Below are 13,782 nucleotides of genomic sequence, written 5' to 3'. Positions count from 1 at the left end.
GGTATATGCATTGAGACTTTGAAGTCTCTCCCCATATGCTTTATGACAAAGACCACTGACCATTTTAGTAGCCTTCCTCTGGACGGACTCCATCCTGTTTATATCTTTTTGAAGGTGCAATCTCCAGAATTGTACACAATATTATATATGAGGTCTCACCAGAGTCTTATACAGGGTCATAAATACCTCCTTTTTCCTACTGACCATTCCTCTCCCTATGCACCCAAGCATTCTTCTAGCTTTCGCTGTTGCCTTTTCTACTGACTGGCCACCTTAAAATCATTACATTTGGCTCAAATTATGGACTACTGCAATGCTCTGTACTTGGGCATGTCATTAGTTAAGTATGGCTCTTTGCAAGTGATTCAGAACACTTTTGCATGTTTAATTTTTGGAGTTGAAAAAATCGAGATGCGACTCCTTTTTTGTGTCAATTGCATTAGCTGCCAATTAAATCTTGTGTAGTATTTAAGATGTTGGACATTAATTTTTCAAGCCATTCATCAAAATTGTCAGTGTATTTTTTGTCAAGTACTGGAATTACATAAACCATGTTGGTCATTGAGACTGGAGAATATAATCTGCCTTTCTGTAGATGGATTGCAGAAAGTAAAATATGCCAGTACAAGGACCACTGTTATTTTGGTGGCGGGAGTAAGCTATGGAATAATTTGCTTGAACAATTGAGAGTGATTAAGGATCTGAAGAGTTTAAAAAAATTGTTAAAAATTTCCTTGTTTGTGAAGGCGTTTTAAGAAAGTGGAGGGGCATAATCGAAAGGGACGTCTAAGTCCGTTTGCGTCCAACTCGCAAGTCATCCAAAGTAAAAAACAGCCTAAGACACATTTTTGAAAAATTTTTTTTGTTTCGAAAATCGTCTAACTATACGTCCTGTCGATCTGATCGTCCAAGCCGCTAAATCGTCCATCTTTATACCACATTTTTGTCAAACTTTTCGTCCAAGTAAAAAACGTCTAGAACAAGTCCTGTTGGGTGTGATAGACTGAACACCCAGACATGGCACCTAAATAGAAGTTTTGCTAAAAAATAAAAAAGTGGATTAAGATTCCTCAACAGTGATGTGAAAGAGTGATATAAAAACTACAGGAAGTGTTTTCTTGCAATTATTGCTGCTAAAGATGGTGCAATCAGCCATTAGGTTTAGGGAGCAGATACTTTTTCACGAGTGTTGGACAACTTGGGTGGGCTTTTACATAGCTGCAGTGCAGAGCAGCACATGCTAAATGCTGAGCCGCCCACAGGAACAGAATGGGTGACTTGGTATTTAGCATGTGGTGCTTGGCAGCACAGCTTAGTAAAAGGACCTGCTAGCTCTTTAAATAAATGAGGTAGTAATTTAAAAAACTGTGGTGTTTACTCATGTTCAGCTTCAAATGTAACCTGTTGTTGTCTGGCAGTATAAGGAATCAGTAAGACAGACCAACAGAGAACTGGCAGATCAGCAGCTCTCTCAGGCCACTTCCAACTGAATATTTAAAACTGTCTTAGAATATCTGATCTGTGCTAAAGACATTTGCCTTTGACTTAGTCGATCACGACATTCTAATTGACTGTTTGGAGTCAATTGGACTTTCTGGTAAAGTGTTAAACTGGTTTCAGGGTTTTTTGAGTAAACGGTCTTACCAAGTCTACAGTGATAATAAACAATCCTGCAGCTGGACAAACTCTTGCGGAGTTCCGCAGGGTTCCCCTCTATCCCCTACTCTGTTTAACATTTACCTTGCCCCATTGGGGAATCTATTGCAAAGCTTAAAAGTCAAATTCTATATCTATGTGGACGACATCACTATAGTTCTTCCTCTCACAAACCTGACTTCTGAGACAAAGAATCATCTGGCATTTATCCTAAAGCAAATCGAATTATGGATGACAGAATTCAAATTGAAACTCAACTCAGATAAAACCAAATTTTTTCTGGGGAGCCCAAAGATAAAATCAAAGATTAAACACTTTTCTTGAATGGACGGACTTCCCTATTGACGATTTCATAAAAATTCTGGGAGTGACTCTTGACTGATACCTTACTTTAGACACTCATACAGACTTATTGGCTAGAAAATGCTTCTCAACATTATGGAAACTAAGAACCATCAGAAAATACTTTGATGCAGCATCATTCCATCTACTGGTGCAATCTTCTATTCTAAGCATGCTGGACTATTGTAACGTCATTTATTTGGGAACTTTCAAGAAAACCCTTCAAAGACTCCGAGTTATTCAAAATTCGGTAGTACGATTGATTTTTGGTTTAAAAAAAATGGGAACATATAAGTCCCTATTACCAAAAATTTCATTGGCTGCCCCTGGAAGCAAGAGTTTTGTTTAAATTTTATTGTCTCTGTTTCAAATCAATCTTTGGTTTGGCCCCTATGAACCTGGTTTCCCACTTTAATTTGGGCTGTGCTATTAGGCCCACACGTAGAATCCACATGTTTATCCATCCAACAATAAAGGTCTGCCGTTATAAAAGATTCCTGAACAGAACTCTAGCTTTCCAGGCAGGTAAACTGAACAATTGGCTGGGTAACATTATCATTCACTCCTCATCCTATTTTAGTTTTTGAAAATTAGTAAAAACGAAACTGTTTAACCGATTTGTTACCTAAGATTTATAGTTCATTATCTCTCATATTTTGTATACATGTATTCGATGATTCTACATTGTAACTATGTCAATAATTGTCCAGCTCTTCTTATTGTAAACCACCTCAAACTACCATGGCTTTGGCGGTATATAAGAATAAAATTATTATTATTTAATCTGAAATTACTGTTTTCACAAATTACCGTATTTGCCGGCGTATAAGACGACTGGGCGTATAAGACGACCCCCCAACTTTTACAGTTAAAATATAGAGTTTGTTATATACTCGCCGTATAAGACTACCCCTTCTTCCGCACACCTTCTGCACAACAAATAAAACTTAAAAGAACATCAGAATTTATTTCAACAATTTTAATTAATTCACTAAAGCAATAGAATTCTTTTCCTACCTTTGTTGCCTGGTTTCTGCTTTCCTCATGTTCTCATTCAATTCCTTCCATCCACTATCTCTCTTCCTTCTGCATCTTCCATTTGCTCTGTTACTGTGCCTCTCCCTTTCTTCCCCCTTCCAAATTGGTCTGGCACCCATCTTCTTCTCTCTGCTCCCCCCATAGTCTGGCATCTGTCTTCTTCCCTGCCAGCGTCTTCTCCCTACTCTCTCTTCCTCATTTCCTTTATGTCCTTCTCCCCCCCCCACCCTTCCCATGGCCTTTCAGCGTCCTTCTCCACCCCTTTGTATTCCCCCATGTGCTTTCAGCCTCCTTCTCCCTCCTCTGTCTTCAAGTGCTTTCAGAGTCCTTCCCCCCCCCTCCTGTCTTCACCATGGCCTTTCAGCGTCCTTCTTCCCCCCTCCTTCTCTACCGCCCCGGGTGCAGCACAGCCGGCCAGGTTCCCTTACTTTTGTGGCACTTCCCCGACCGACCGACAACAGCCCCGGTCCGACAAACCTCCCTGCCCTTAACCGCGAATCTAAATTACCTTCTTACAGCTGCTGTAAGAAGGTAATTTAGATTCGCGGCTACAGGGCAGGGAGGATTGTCGGACCCGGGCTGTTATCGGTCGGTCGGGGAAGTGCCACAAAAGTCAGGGAACCTGGCCGGCTGTGCTGCAACCGGGGCGGGGAGGGGCAGACCGCCCCTCTCCCTTGGTAGCCACTCGAACCGCGAGGCTACTCTCCTTCTCCTTATCTGCCCTGCCTGCAGCACAGAGCCGAACGGAAGTCTTCCCGACGTCAGCACTGACGTCGGAGGGAGGGAGGGCTTTGTTTAAGCCCTCCCTCCCCTCCGACGTCAGCGCTGACGTCGGGAAGACTTCCGTTCGGCTCTGTGCTGCAAGCAGAGAAGGTAGGGAGAAGAAGAGCCGCGTACATCCAGAAGACTGAGCATCCAGCCCCGCAGGAGCCCCGCGACCCTCGGAGGCATCCCCATGGGATCCCCGCGACCCTAGGGGGCGTCCCCACGGGATCCCCGCGACCCTAGGGGCGTCCCCGTGCAGCTCTCTAAACAGTACCCGGCGTATAAGACGACCCCCGACTTTGGGGAGGATTTTAAGGTACTGAAAAGTCGTCTTATACGCCGGCAAATACGGTAAACAAACCTCCCCCAAGTACTTAAACAAACATGCTTGTTATGTACCTGTGACGTTGATATGTGACAAGTATCTTGTTGACCAGTTAAATCAGATGACGACATGTTGACAGGGCCGCTACGATGCAATCTCATGCTCACTTTCCGTTCACGTTCAAACCCAGATACTGGACGAGGAGAAGTGTTAGCTGAGAGAATGAGAACATTAACATGCTAACTCCTGATTTTCACCCATAGCTTTATTTTTTGTTTAAATCTTTAGCTTTATTTTTTTTTTTAAGTTGCTTCTCTAAATTTTTGTTCCCATGTTCTATATGCTGTATAAGGAAGTCTTACTAACTGTAAAGCACAATAATAAAAATACTTCTGTTTTAAGTCTTTCAGATATTTTCTAATTTTATGAAGCTTTGTTTGACAAATCCATTGAAATGTAAAGAGAACTTAACCAATTAGAGGAGATATTTTGTCCTAACTTTATCTACTGATCCATCCTGGTATCATCTGGGTTTCACTGCTGACCCAGATATTCAATTTCAGTGCCTGGACATGGCCTTCTGTCAGCATAGCAATTGCTAGCAATCAGCATTTTCAGTTGGCATAACTAATATCAGCAAAGGCCTATGGGAAATTATATCAATCTGACTCTGGAATGTAGATGCAGATAGATCCTGAGTGCTTATTCACAGAAAGCATCCAGGAAGACGGTTTCAAATAGCCCTGATTAAATCATGATTATAAACCAACTTGCAGCTAAGAGGGGCGAAGAGGTGCTAAGAAGATATGTTAATGTCTGATGCTTAGGATGGACAGCTTAGGATATACAATGGGTCCAGGTGCACAGATAACTAAGATTAATCAGAAACTATTGTCAGAGGCATACTGGAAATTACATTTGACTGCAGCCTATTCTTTTCCTGTCTAGCACAAGTTTACTATGTTTATTCTGTATTCTAGAATAAGTTTCCAAACTATAAAAGCCCCCTCGCAACATCCCCCCTCTCTCTCTTGGCTCTGGTCTTTGTCTTCTTCTTGCTCTCTACCTGAAGCTTGGGACATCACCCTCCCCACCACCCTTTCTCTCTCTTTCTTTGTGTGTTCTCTCTCATTCACAAGAACACAGAAGCAGTCTTTGTAATTGTAACTTTATGAATGTAATTGTAACTTTTTTTTTTTTTTTAACAAGTACAAGAAAAATAAACAAATACAGAGGAAATTTTAAATAAAAATAGATAGTAATCTTCAAGTCCACATTATTGGGGGCTGGCTATTCCTGATTCGTCCATTAACAAGCAATACTTAAGCATAATCAGTATATTTCAACACAAATACACTCTAGAGTCAAGCATAATAATAATTCCATCTATCATTCCATCTCAACCTCTGCGTTAGTAACAGGCAAAATGTCCAACTTGGGTTTATCTATAAGAAAATTTTCTAAATGAGTTGGATCCAAAAAAATATACTTGGTATCTTGATGTACCACTAAGCATTTGCAGGGAAATTTAAGAAAAAATGAAGCACCTACACTCAAGGTTTTATCCTTAAGTTGTAGAAATTGCTTCCTCCTGTATTGTGTCTGCTTAGAGACATCTGGAAAAACATTTATCTGTTGACCACAGAACAAAGCAGTTTTATTTAGAAAATATAATTTAAGAATATCTTGTTTTTTCATCTCAGTTTTAAATGTGACTAATAATGTTGCTCTTTTGGCTATATAATCTTTAGATGATTCCAGGAATTGGGAAATATTCAAACTGTCAGGAGACACTAATTGATCTTTCCCCCCTTCTTCTAATATCTTTATTTTACTACTGGATAAATAGTAAAGATTATCTGGACAAAACTTTTCTAAACCAGTATAAGTTAGTACGTCTTTTAAATACATTTTAAGTAGTTCTAAAGGAGAAAGAAAATGAGATAAAGGAAAATTCAGAAATCTGAGGTTCCTAGATCTCAAAGCATTCTCCATTTTTTCCAACTGTAAGTGTAACAAAGTATTATCTTTCACTTGACATATCATACAAGGCTGCATTACAGACACAGATGATTCTATTTTATCTAATTTTTCCCCATATTAACCAATTGAGTATCATGCTCAGCCACTTTATTCGTTATTTCTGAAGAAAACTTACATAATTGCACTACTGTGCCCTGTAGTGAACTCTCAATTCTATTAACAACAGTCCAGACATCTTGCAAAGTAATTGGTTTATTGCCCACCTCAGGCCTTTGAATAGGTCCGGTAGGCATTGAAACAGGAGAGACCATAAAGGAATATTCCCCTATAGAATTATTTTTAGAATCCAACTCTGAAAGTACTGGGGAGGCTAAGTCCAGCCCTGACTGGGAAATGGAGTCAGCCTTCTCCGATATCTCAGTTAAAGGTTGAGGTGGAGGCGTGGGTTCGCCAGATGAGAGAGAGGTAGATTGGGAACAAACATCAGTCTTACCTTCAGATATCGTTTGTAAAGCCGAAAGATGACGATCCATAGGTCCATAGACATTAGAAGGTGATGAAGAAATAATCTTGACTTTACGCTTTCCCATTATTCCTCCCAATTACTCCTCGCTCCTCCTGGCTCCGAAGGGGCTCCAAAGGGGCGTGTCCTGCCCCTTTGGACACGCCCCTTCGGCCACGCGGCCTTGGGCACACGTCCGCGGGCCGCGTTCCGCGGCTCACCAGGTCTTTATCCCGAGGAGAGAGGACCTCTCCTCAATCGGCAGATGCCGGTAGTGGGCTGCAGGGGTGCCTGACTGGAGAGTGGAAACTCCAGCAGGAGACAGCCAGCCCTCTTCCTCCACGGCTCACCAGGTCTTTATCCTGAGGAGAGAGGACCTCTCCTCAATCGGCAGATGCCGGTAGTGGGCTGCAGGGGTGCCTGACTGGAGAGTGGAAACTCCAGCAGGAGACAGCCAGCCCTCTTCCTCCACGGCTCACCAGGTCTTTATCCCGAGGAGAGAGGACCTCTCCTCAATCGGCAGATGCCGGTAGTGGGCTGCAGGGGTGCCTGACTGGAGAGTGGAAACTCCAGCAGGAGACAGCCAGCCCTCTTCCTCCGCGGCTCACCAGGTCTTTATCCCGAGGAGAGAGGACCTCTCCTCAATTGGCAGATGCCGGTAGTGGGCTGCAGGGGTGCCTGACTGGAGAGTGGAAACTCCAGCAGGAGACAGCCAGCCCTCTTCCTCCGCGGCTCACCAGGTCTTTATCCCGAGGAGAGAGGACCTCTCCTCAATCGGCAGATGCCGGTAGTGGGCTGCAGGGGTGCCTGACTGGAGAGTGGAAACTCCAGCAGGAGACAGCCAGCCCTCTTCCTCCGCGGCTCACCAGGTCTTTATCCCGAGGAGAGAGGACCTCTCCTCAATCGGCAGATGCCGGTAGTGGGCTGCAGGGGTGCCTGACTGGAGAGTGGAAACTCCAGCAGGAGACAGCCAGCCGTAATTGTAACTTTTATGAATCCTACTTTTCTGTATGCCTATTTCTATAATATATTCTTTATGCAATCACCTCTGGCTGTGCTTCTCATTTGATTCTATTCCTGGTGAATCTTCGGTGAGGGAATTGAACCTGGGACCTGGCGTTTGTAAGGGCGCCTCTCACATAACCCCCTACCACCTCACCTTGTGTGGGACCTGGCGTTTCAAACCTCCCACCTTCCACTGAATATCTGGGTTAATTTAGCTAAAAAAAATTTGGACGAGCCATTCTTCATCCCTGGAAATGGACTATGTGAAATTGTTCAGTTGTTTGTGATCTGTTGAATACTTAAAAGCATGTCTGGCCACTGTCAGAGAAGGTATGCTGGGCTGAGTCTGACTCAGCATGGCTTTTCTTATATTCAAAGGTAGATTATAGGCAGAGAACAGGCAGAGTCATGATTTGTGTATACTTTTATACCTAAGCATTTTACATTTCATGTCAAGCAGGTGATATGTTCGTTCTTCAGGATTTGTGCTAATATTATATTTAAAAAAAACAGACAGGCACCTCTGTCTTTAAAACAAGTCAAAATGGTACCTTCCTGTGCAATTAACACAGGTCACAGAAAATTGCCCTCCATGTGACTGTTACTATATTCCCAAAGTCATGTGACAGGGGCAGGTCAAGGATATTTACACAGGTGGCACATGTGTGAGCTGCTTGCCACTGATTAAATGTGGCACTCAAATCTTATATCGGCTATTTGTGGGGGACAGCTACCACACATACACTGCATGAACTTTGCCACATGGAACGTGGCATCCACCCTGATTGTTTTACTTATCTTCTGTGATCTATTGAGAAAAGTAACAAACAGTTATTGTAAACCACCTTGAGCTGAATGGTTAAGCAGAATATAAATGTCCTAGTTAGATTATGTCCAAAGTCTTTATTTATTTTTCATCTTACATCAAGTACACAATATTACATCATTTAAATTTATACACATCAATTGAATTTCTTTCTATTAATATCTTAAAAACATGAATTTATTCTCTCCCCACCCACCCTTCCCACAAGTATTTTAATCATAAATTTCGTATACATATTACATTCTTATCTAATGATTAAACCTTAAATAGAACTTTATACCACCCCCTCATATTATGAATTTACTTTCAATGAAAAATGGCGTCTAATCATTGCAATAAGTTGTCAATGGCCCCCATATCTTTTTAAAATTATTATAATTTCCCTTTTGTATGGCAATTGTTCTTTCCATTTTGTCCTAGTTAGATTAGTTAGACTGAATGTTATTAACTGCGCAGTACCTGTTATGATTGCCACTGGCACAGCTGTATTTGTCTCCATCTCAACAAGTGTCAGTAAGTGGAGCCTGCACTTATGGCAATCCAGTAGTACAGCCACTGTCAACAGGTCTGCAGTAGTGCTCCCCCCTCCCCCTGCATATCTAACGGCTTTCCCGACAACCCCCATCCAATTCAATCTCTCTCGGAGGCAAAGGCCAAATCATGATCTCCAGATACAATCCAGCTCAAGTGGCAAAACCTTCCATATAATAATGCCCTTGTATTGCTCTTTGATGCACCTAAACCTCGAATACTGTGTGTAATTCTGGTTGCCGTATCTCAAAAAAGACATAGCGGAATTAGAAAAGGTAAAGAGAAGGGTGACAAAAATAATAAAAAGGGATAGAATGACTTGCCTATGAGGAAAGGCTGAAGCGACAAAGTCTCTTGGCTTAGAGAAGAGACAGCTCAGGGGAGATATAGCACAGTTACTTACCGTAACAAGTGTTATCCAGGGACAGCAGGCAGATATTCTTACATGTGGGTGATGTCATCCACAGAGCCCCGGTATGGACATTTTAAAAGTGCATTGCCACTTTAAGATTTCAGAAAGTTTGCAATAGCCCACATCGCGCATGCGCAAGTGCCTTCCCGCCTGACGTAGGCGCGTGGCTCCTCAGTTCAGATAGCCAGCAAAGAAGCCAACCAGGGGAGGTTGGTGGGTTGTGAGAATATCTGCCTGCTGTCCCTAGATAATACCTGTTACGGTAAGTAACTGTGCTTTATCTTAGGACAAGCAGGCAGCATATTCTCATATGTGGGTGACCTAGAAGTCTATAAAATACTGAGTGGAGTAGAATGGGCAGATGTGGATCACTTGTTTATTCTTTCCAAAAATACTAATACTAGGACTAGGGGACATGTGATGAAGTTACTAAGTAATAGATTTAAAACAAACCGAAGAAAGTCATGAGATAGGAGGTAATGTCCTACTATGGATTAAGAACTGGTTGAAAGACAGAAAACAGATTTAAATAGTTAATATTCTCAATGGAGAAGGGTAAATAGTGGGGTTCCCCAGGGGTCTGTGCTGGGACAGCTGCTTTTTAATATATTTATGCTCTAGAGATGGGAATAACTAATGAGATAATTAAATATGTTGATGACACAAAGTTGTTAAATCGCAAGAGGATTGTGAAAAATTGCAAGAAGACCTTGTGAGACTGGGCATCAAAATGACAGATGACGTTTAATGTGAGCAAGTGCAAAGTGATGCATGTGGGAAACAGGAACACAAGCTACAACTATGTGATTCTGAGTTTTATGTTAGGAGTCACTGCCCAGGAAAAGGATCTATGAGTTATTTTGGACCAGCAACTCACTATGAAAAATTAAGGTAGATGCTGTAGTACTTAAAAGCTACTTCACCCTATGGAAATTACAAACTATTAGATCTTACTTTGAATTTGCTGCTTTTAGATTATTGGTTCAATCGCTTTTATTAAGTCTCCTTGATTATTGTAATATCATTTATTTGACAATTACTAAGAAAGAGTTAGCGAGACTGTACTGATACAGAACACGGCGGTTAGAATGATCTATGGCCTGAAGAAATATGATTATGTTACGGTTTTTTTTTCTGTGAGATGCACTGGCTGCCTGTGGAGGCTCTTGTATTGTTTAAGTTGAGCTGCGTCTGCTACAAAGTCCTCTACACCACAGCCCCTCTATACTTGGTTAACAGATTTTTCTTGGCATCATATAGACATAGAAGAACCCATCCTTTGTTTAACTCTCCTTCAATCCATGGTTGTAAAAGTATAAAATTTCTCAATCACACTTTGGCGCCCCAAGCGGCCCTTCATGATAAAGAATTTCGAGCTTTGTTGCAAGCAGCTCACTCTTATAAAGACTTTAGATCACAATTGAAAACCTATTTATTTTCTAAATACCTGACCAACTAACTCTCTTCATCCCATGAATTATGATTTTCTTTAGTAATTTTTTATAAACCGCATTGAACTAATGGTTACACGGTCAACAAGCACAATGTTATGTTATGGTAAGGATACATTGAAACCCTCAACTCAATGTGTGTTGGCTGCTAAGAAAGCAAATAGAATGTTAGGAATTATCAGGAAAGGAATGGAAAAAGATGAAAATGTTATAAAGCTCTTGTATCGCTCTATGGTATGGCCACACTTTGAATACTGTGTGCAGTTCTGGTCACCTATCTCAAAAAAGATATAGCAAAATTAGAGCATGTACAGAGAAGGGCGACAAAAATGATAAAAGGTTTGGGATTCCCTCCCTATGAGGAAAGGCTAAAGCAGCTAGGGCTCTTCAGCTTGGAGAAGAGATGGCTCAGGGGGGATATGATAGAGGTCTATAAAATACCGAGTAGCATGAAAAGGGTAGATGTGAAATGCTTGTTCACTTTTTCCAAAAATACTAGGACTAGGGGGCATATGATGAAGCTACTAAGTAGTAGATTTAAAACAAACTGTAGAAAATATTTCTTCACACATGTAATTAAACTCTGGAATTTGTCTAGCATATTAGTTTATGGGGGGGCTGCTGATAGTTGGGTAGTAATAGTGGGAAGGGAGGTTGGGTGGGTACCCTCCTCTGCACGGTAGTAGTCTGCTTTGACATTGCATTTGTTGATGGGCTTTCTTTTATATTCTTGGTACTTTCTAGCTAGATTTGAGGAGTGGAGGGGGTTCGCGGGGGGTGGGAGGGGGGAGCAGTTTGTTACTGAATACAGTACCCTGGTACAATTGGCATGGCTTTCTGATGGAGGTTGTTTTCGGGGAGGGGGAGTTAGGGGTTTATGTTTGGTGAAATATGACTGATGATGGTTTTTTCATTTGCCTAGCTTAATTTTTGCTCAGTATTTGTTCATTGTTTGTTAGTTTGTTCATAATCATCATCAATTAAAAAGTTTATAGAAAACAATTTTTATTGAACAGGTAGAAGAAAATTACAAAACCAGAGACATAAGAACTGTTCAAGAAATATGCATCAACAACAAATTAATAGCTCTAATAGCTCTCTTATTCGACCCCACTTCTGCCAGTTATCCTCTTTTTCCTACCCTCCTAATGTACTTCCCTTTTATGTACTTTTTCTTCAAAAAATTGTATTTCCTCCCCTCTTTCCTATTGTTTCCCGTGGTTTTAAAAGCAATTACCCATGTAGGTCTGATTAATGTATTATGTATAAGTGATTTCTCTAAAATCATATTTTTATCTTTTGTACAACGCTTTGTAATTTGGAAAAGCGTTCAATCAAATAATATGAATAAACTTGAAACTTGAACCTCCAGTCTCTACCCCCCCTTCACATCCCACCCTTCCCCTGCCTGATACCAAAATCCACATTCCCATTATCCCTGCTATTACAAAATTGCAATTGATACAGAGATAATGAGTATCTGCCACACGACACCAAGGCGATGTACTGAAGTACAGTAACCCAAAACACAGCATGATACTCCAGATAGAACAATGAGCCAGAAAAGAAACCAGCAAAAAGCCAAAAGCTCAACCCTACCCAACCGGAGAAGCCCAGCCAAATTGTATAATAAACACTGCAAACAGAACCCTGTGTTCTTATGAACCCTGAGATGTAGAAGGCAATGCCTCCGCCACCCCCTGATACCACCTCCCCAGAAAAGAGGACACACCACGCTAACAGGTAAACAAAAACACACACACAAGCACCAAAAAAACCCCAAAACAAAGAAGAAAGGGTCTGAAGGAAGACATAGGAGATCTGATTGGGGAAAGGCAACCCCAGAACTGCCGACCCCCCCACCACTCAAATCACCTCAGACTTGTAAAGCATTCAGAATCAGACTTTGGGTTCTAGGAGACAAGGAATAGATATAAGGGCCCCAGACTTGCAAAAAGAATTTAGACTGTTGAAAAGAAGTACGCACCCGACCTCTCTCAAGCAACATCAAAGCATGCAACTGAATGCGCCATGCCCAATAACAGGGAGGGTTAGCCGACACCCACTCCGTCAGGATAACCTTCTTAGCCACCAATCCAACTTTCCATAAAAATAGGCGACATCCAAAATGCCTCAACTTTATCCAGGAGAAATCCCACTGGAGTGAAAGGTATAGAGCAGCCCAACGAACCCTCCAAATATCTGACCACCCACCTCCAAAAAGACTTGCAATTAAAAAGTTTAAACAAACTCTGGAATTCGTTAACGGAGAATGTGGTGAAATCAGTTAACTTGGCGGGGTTTTAAAAAGGCTTGGATAATTTTCTAAAAGAGAAGTCCATAGGCCATTATTGAGATAACTTAGGGAAATCCACTGCTTATTCCTAAGATAAGCAACATAGAATCTGTTTTATTACTTGGGATCTAGCTAGGTACTTGGGACCTGGGTTTGCCACTGCTGGAAACAGGATACTGGGCTTGATGGACCTTCGGTCTGTCCCAGTATGGCAATTCTTATGTTCTTAAGATTCAACCGCTGACAACTCTGAACAGTCGTTAGAAGAGTGCCAATTTTGGTCAGAATCCTAGTCCTCAATACCGGGTTCTGTTAGTGGAGAATGATGTCGAGGAAATTGTTGAGAGGAGTATCAAGGAGACAGGGTGACGTTGAGGTGAACATTGACTAGACTATCTTGATGAACATCCATAGGAACGCTGAGAATGAGATGAACTGCACTCTCTTGATGAAGGATGCATGCCTTGATGTAGACGTTTGATGTCTGGGCATCATTGATGTGTGTCATTTATGTACATTGGTCATTTACGTTGACCATAGATGATGATGCTTGAGGTTGCATGGTCTAGATAGATACCTTAATTGGGTATCTAGGCAACATTCAAGACTGAGCTGAGGCTGGAATTGTTTGTAATTGCAGCAGCACAGCT

At 41.6% G+C, this 13,782-nt stretch overlaps 1 protein-coding gene across 9 annotated transcripts in view; it reads right to left on the bottom strand.

Annotated features, from left to right (window-relative positions):
• CSNK1D (casein kinase 1 delta) overlaps positions 1 to 13,782 on the bottom strand; it is a 126,980-nt gene that overhangs the window by 21,193 nt on the left and 92,005 nt on the right. For 7 of the 9 annotated variants that reach the window (XR_004540873.1, XM_033960918.1, XM_033960916.1 and 4 more), the window contains one exon: positions 4,201 to 4,340. The exons of the other annotated variants lie outside the window; for them this stretch is intronic. Coding sequence is in view for 6 of the 7 variants with exons in the window: in XM_033960918.1 (XP_033816809.1) it covers positions 4,201 to 4,340 (140 nt within the window). In the remaining variant the exon portion in view is untranslated. The remainder of the gene's footprint in view (positions 1 to 4,200; positions 4,341 to 13,782) is intronic. 9 annotated transcript variants of the gene reach the window in all.

Source organism: Geotrypetes seraphini, chromosome 10 (genome assembly GCF_902459505.1).
Source record: "Geotrypetes seraphini chromosome 10, aGeoSer1.1, whole genome shotgun sequence".
NCBI lineage: Eukaryota > Metazoa > Chordata > Amphibia > Gymnophiona > Dermophiidae > Geotrypetes > Geotrypetes seraphini.
Note: the sequence above shows the minus strand (reverse complement) of the source record. Positions and strands in the feature narration are given on the sequence as shown.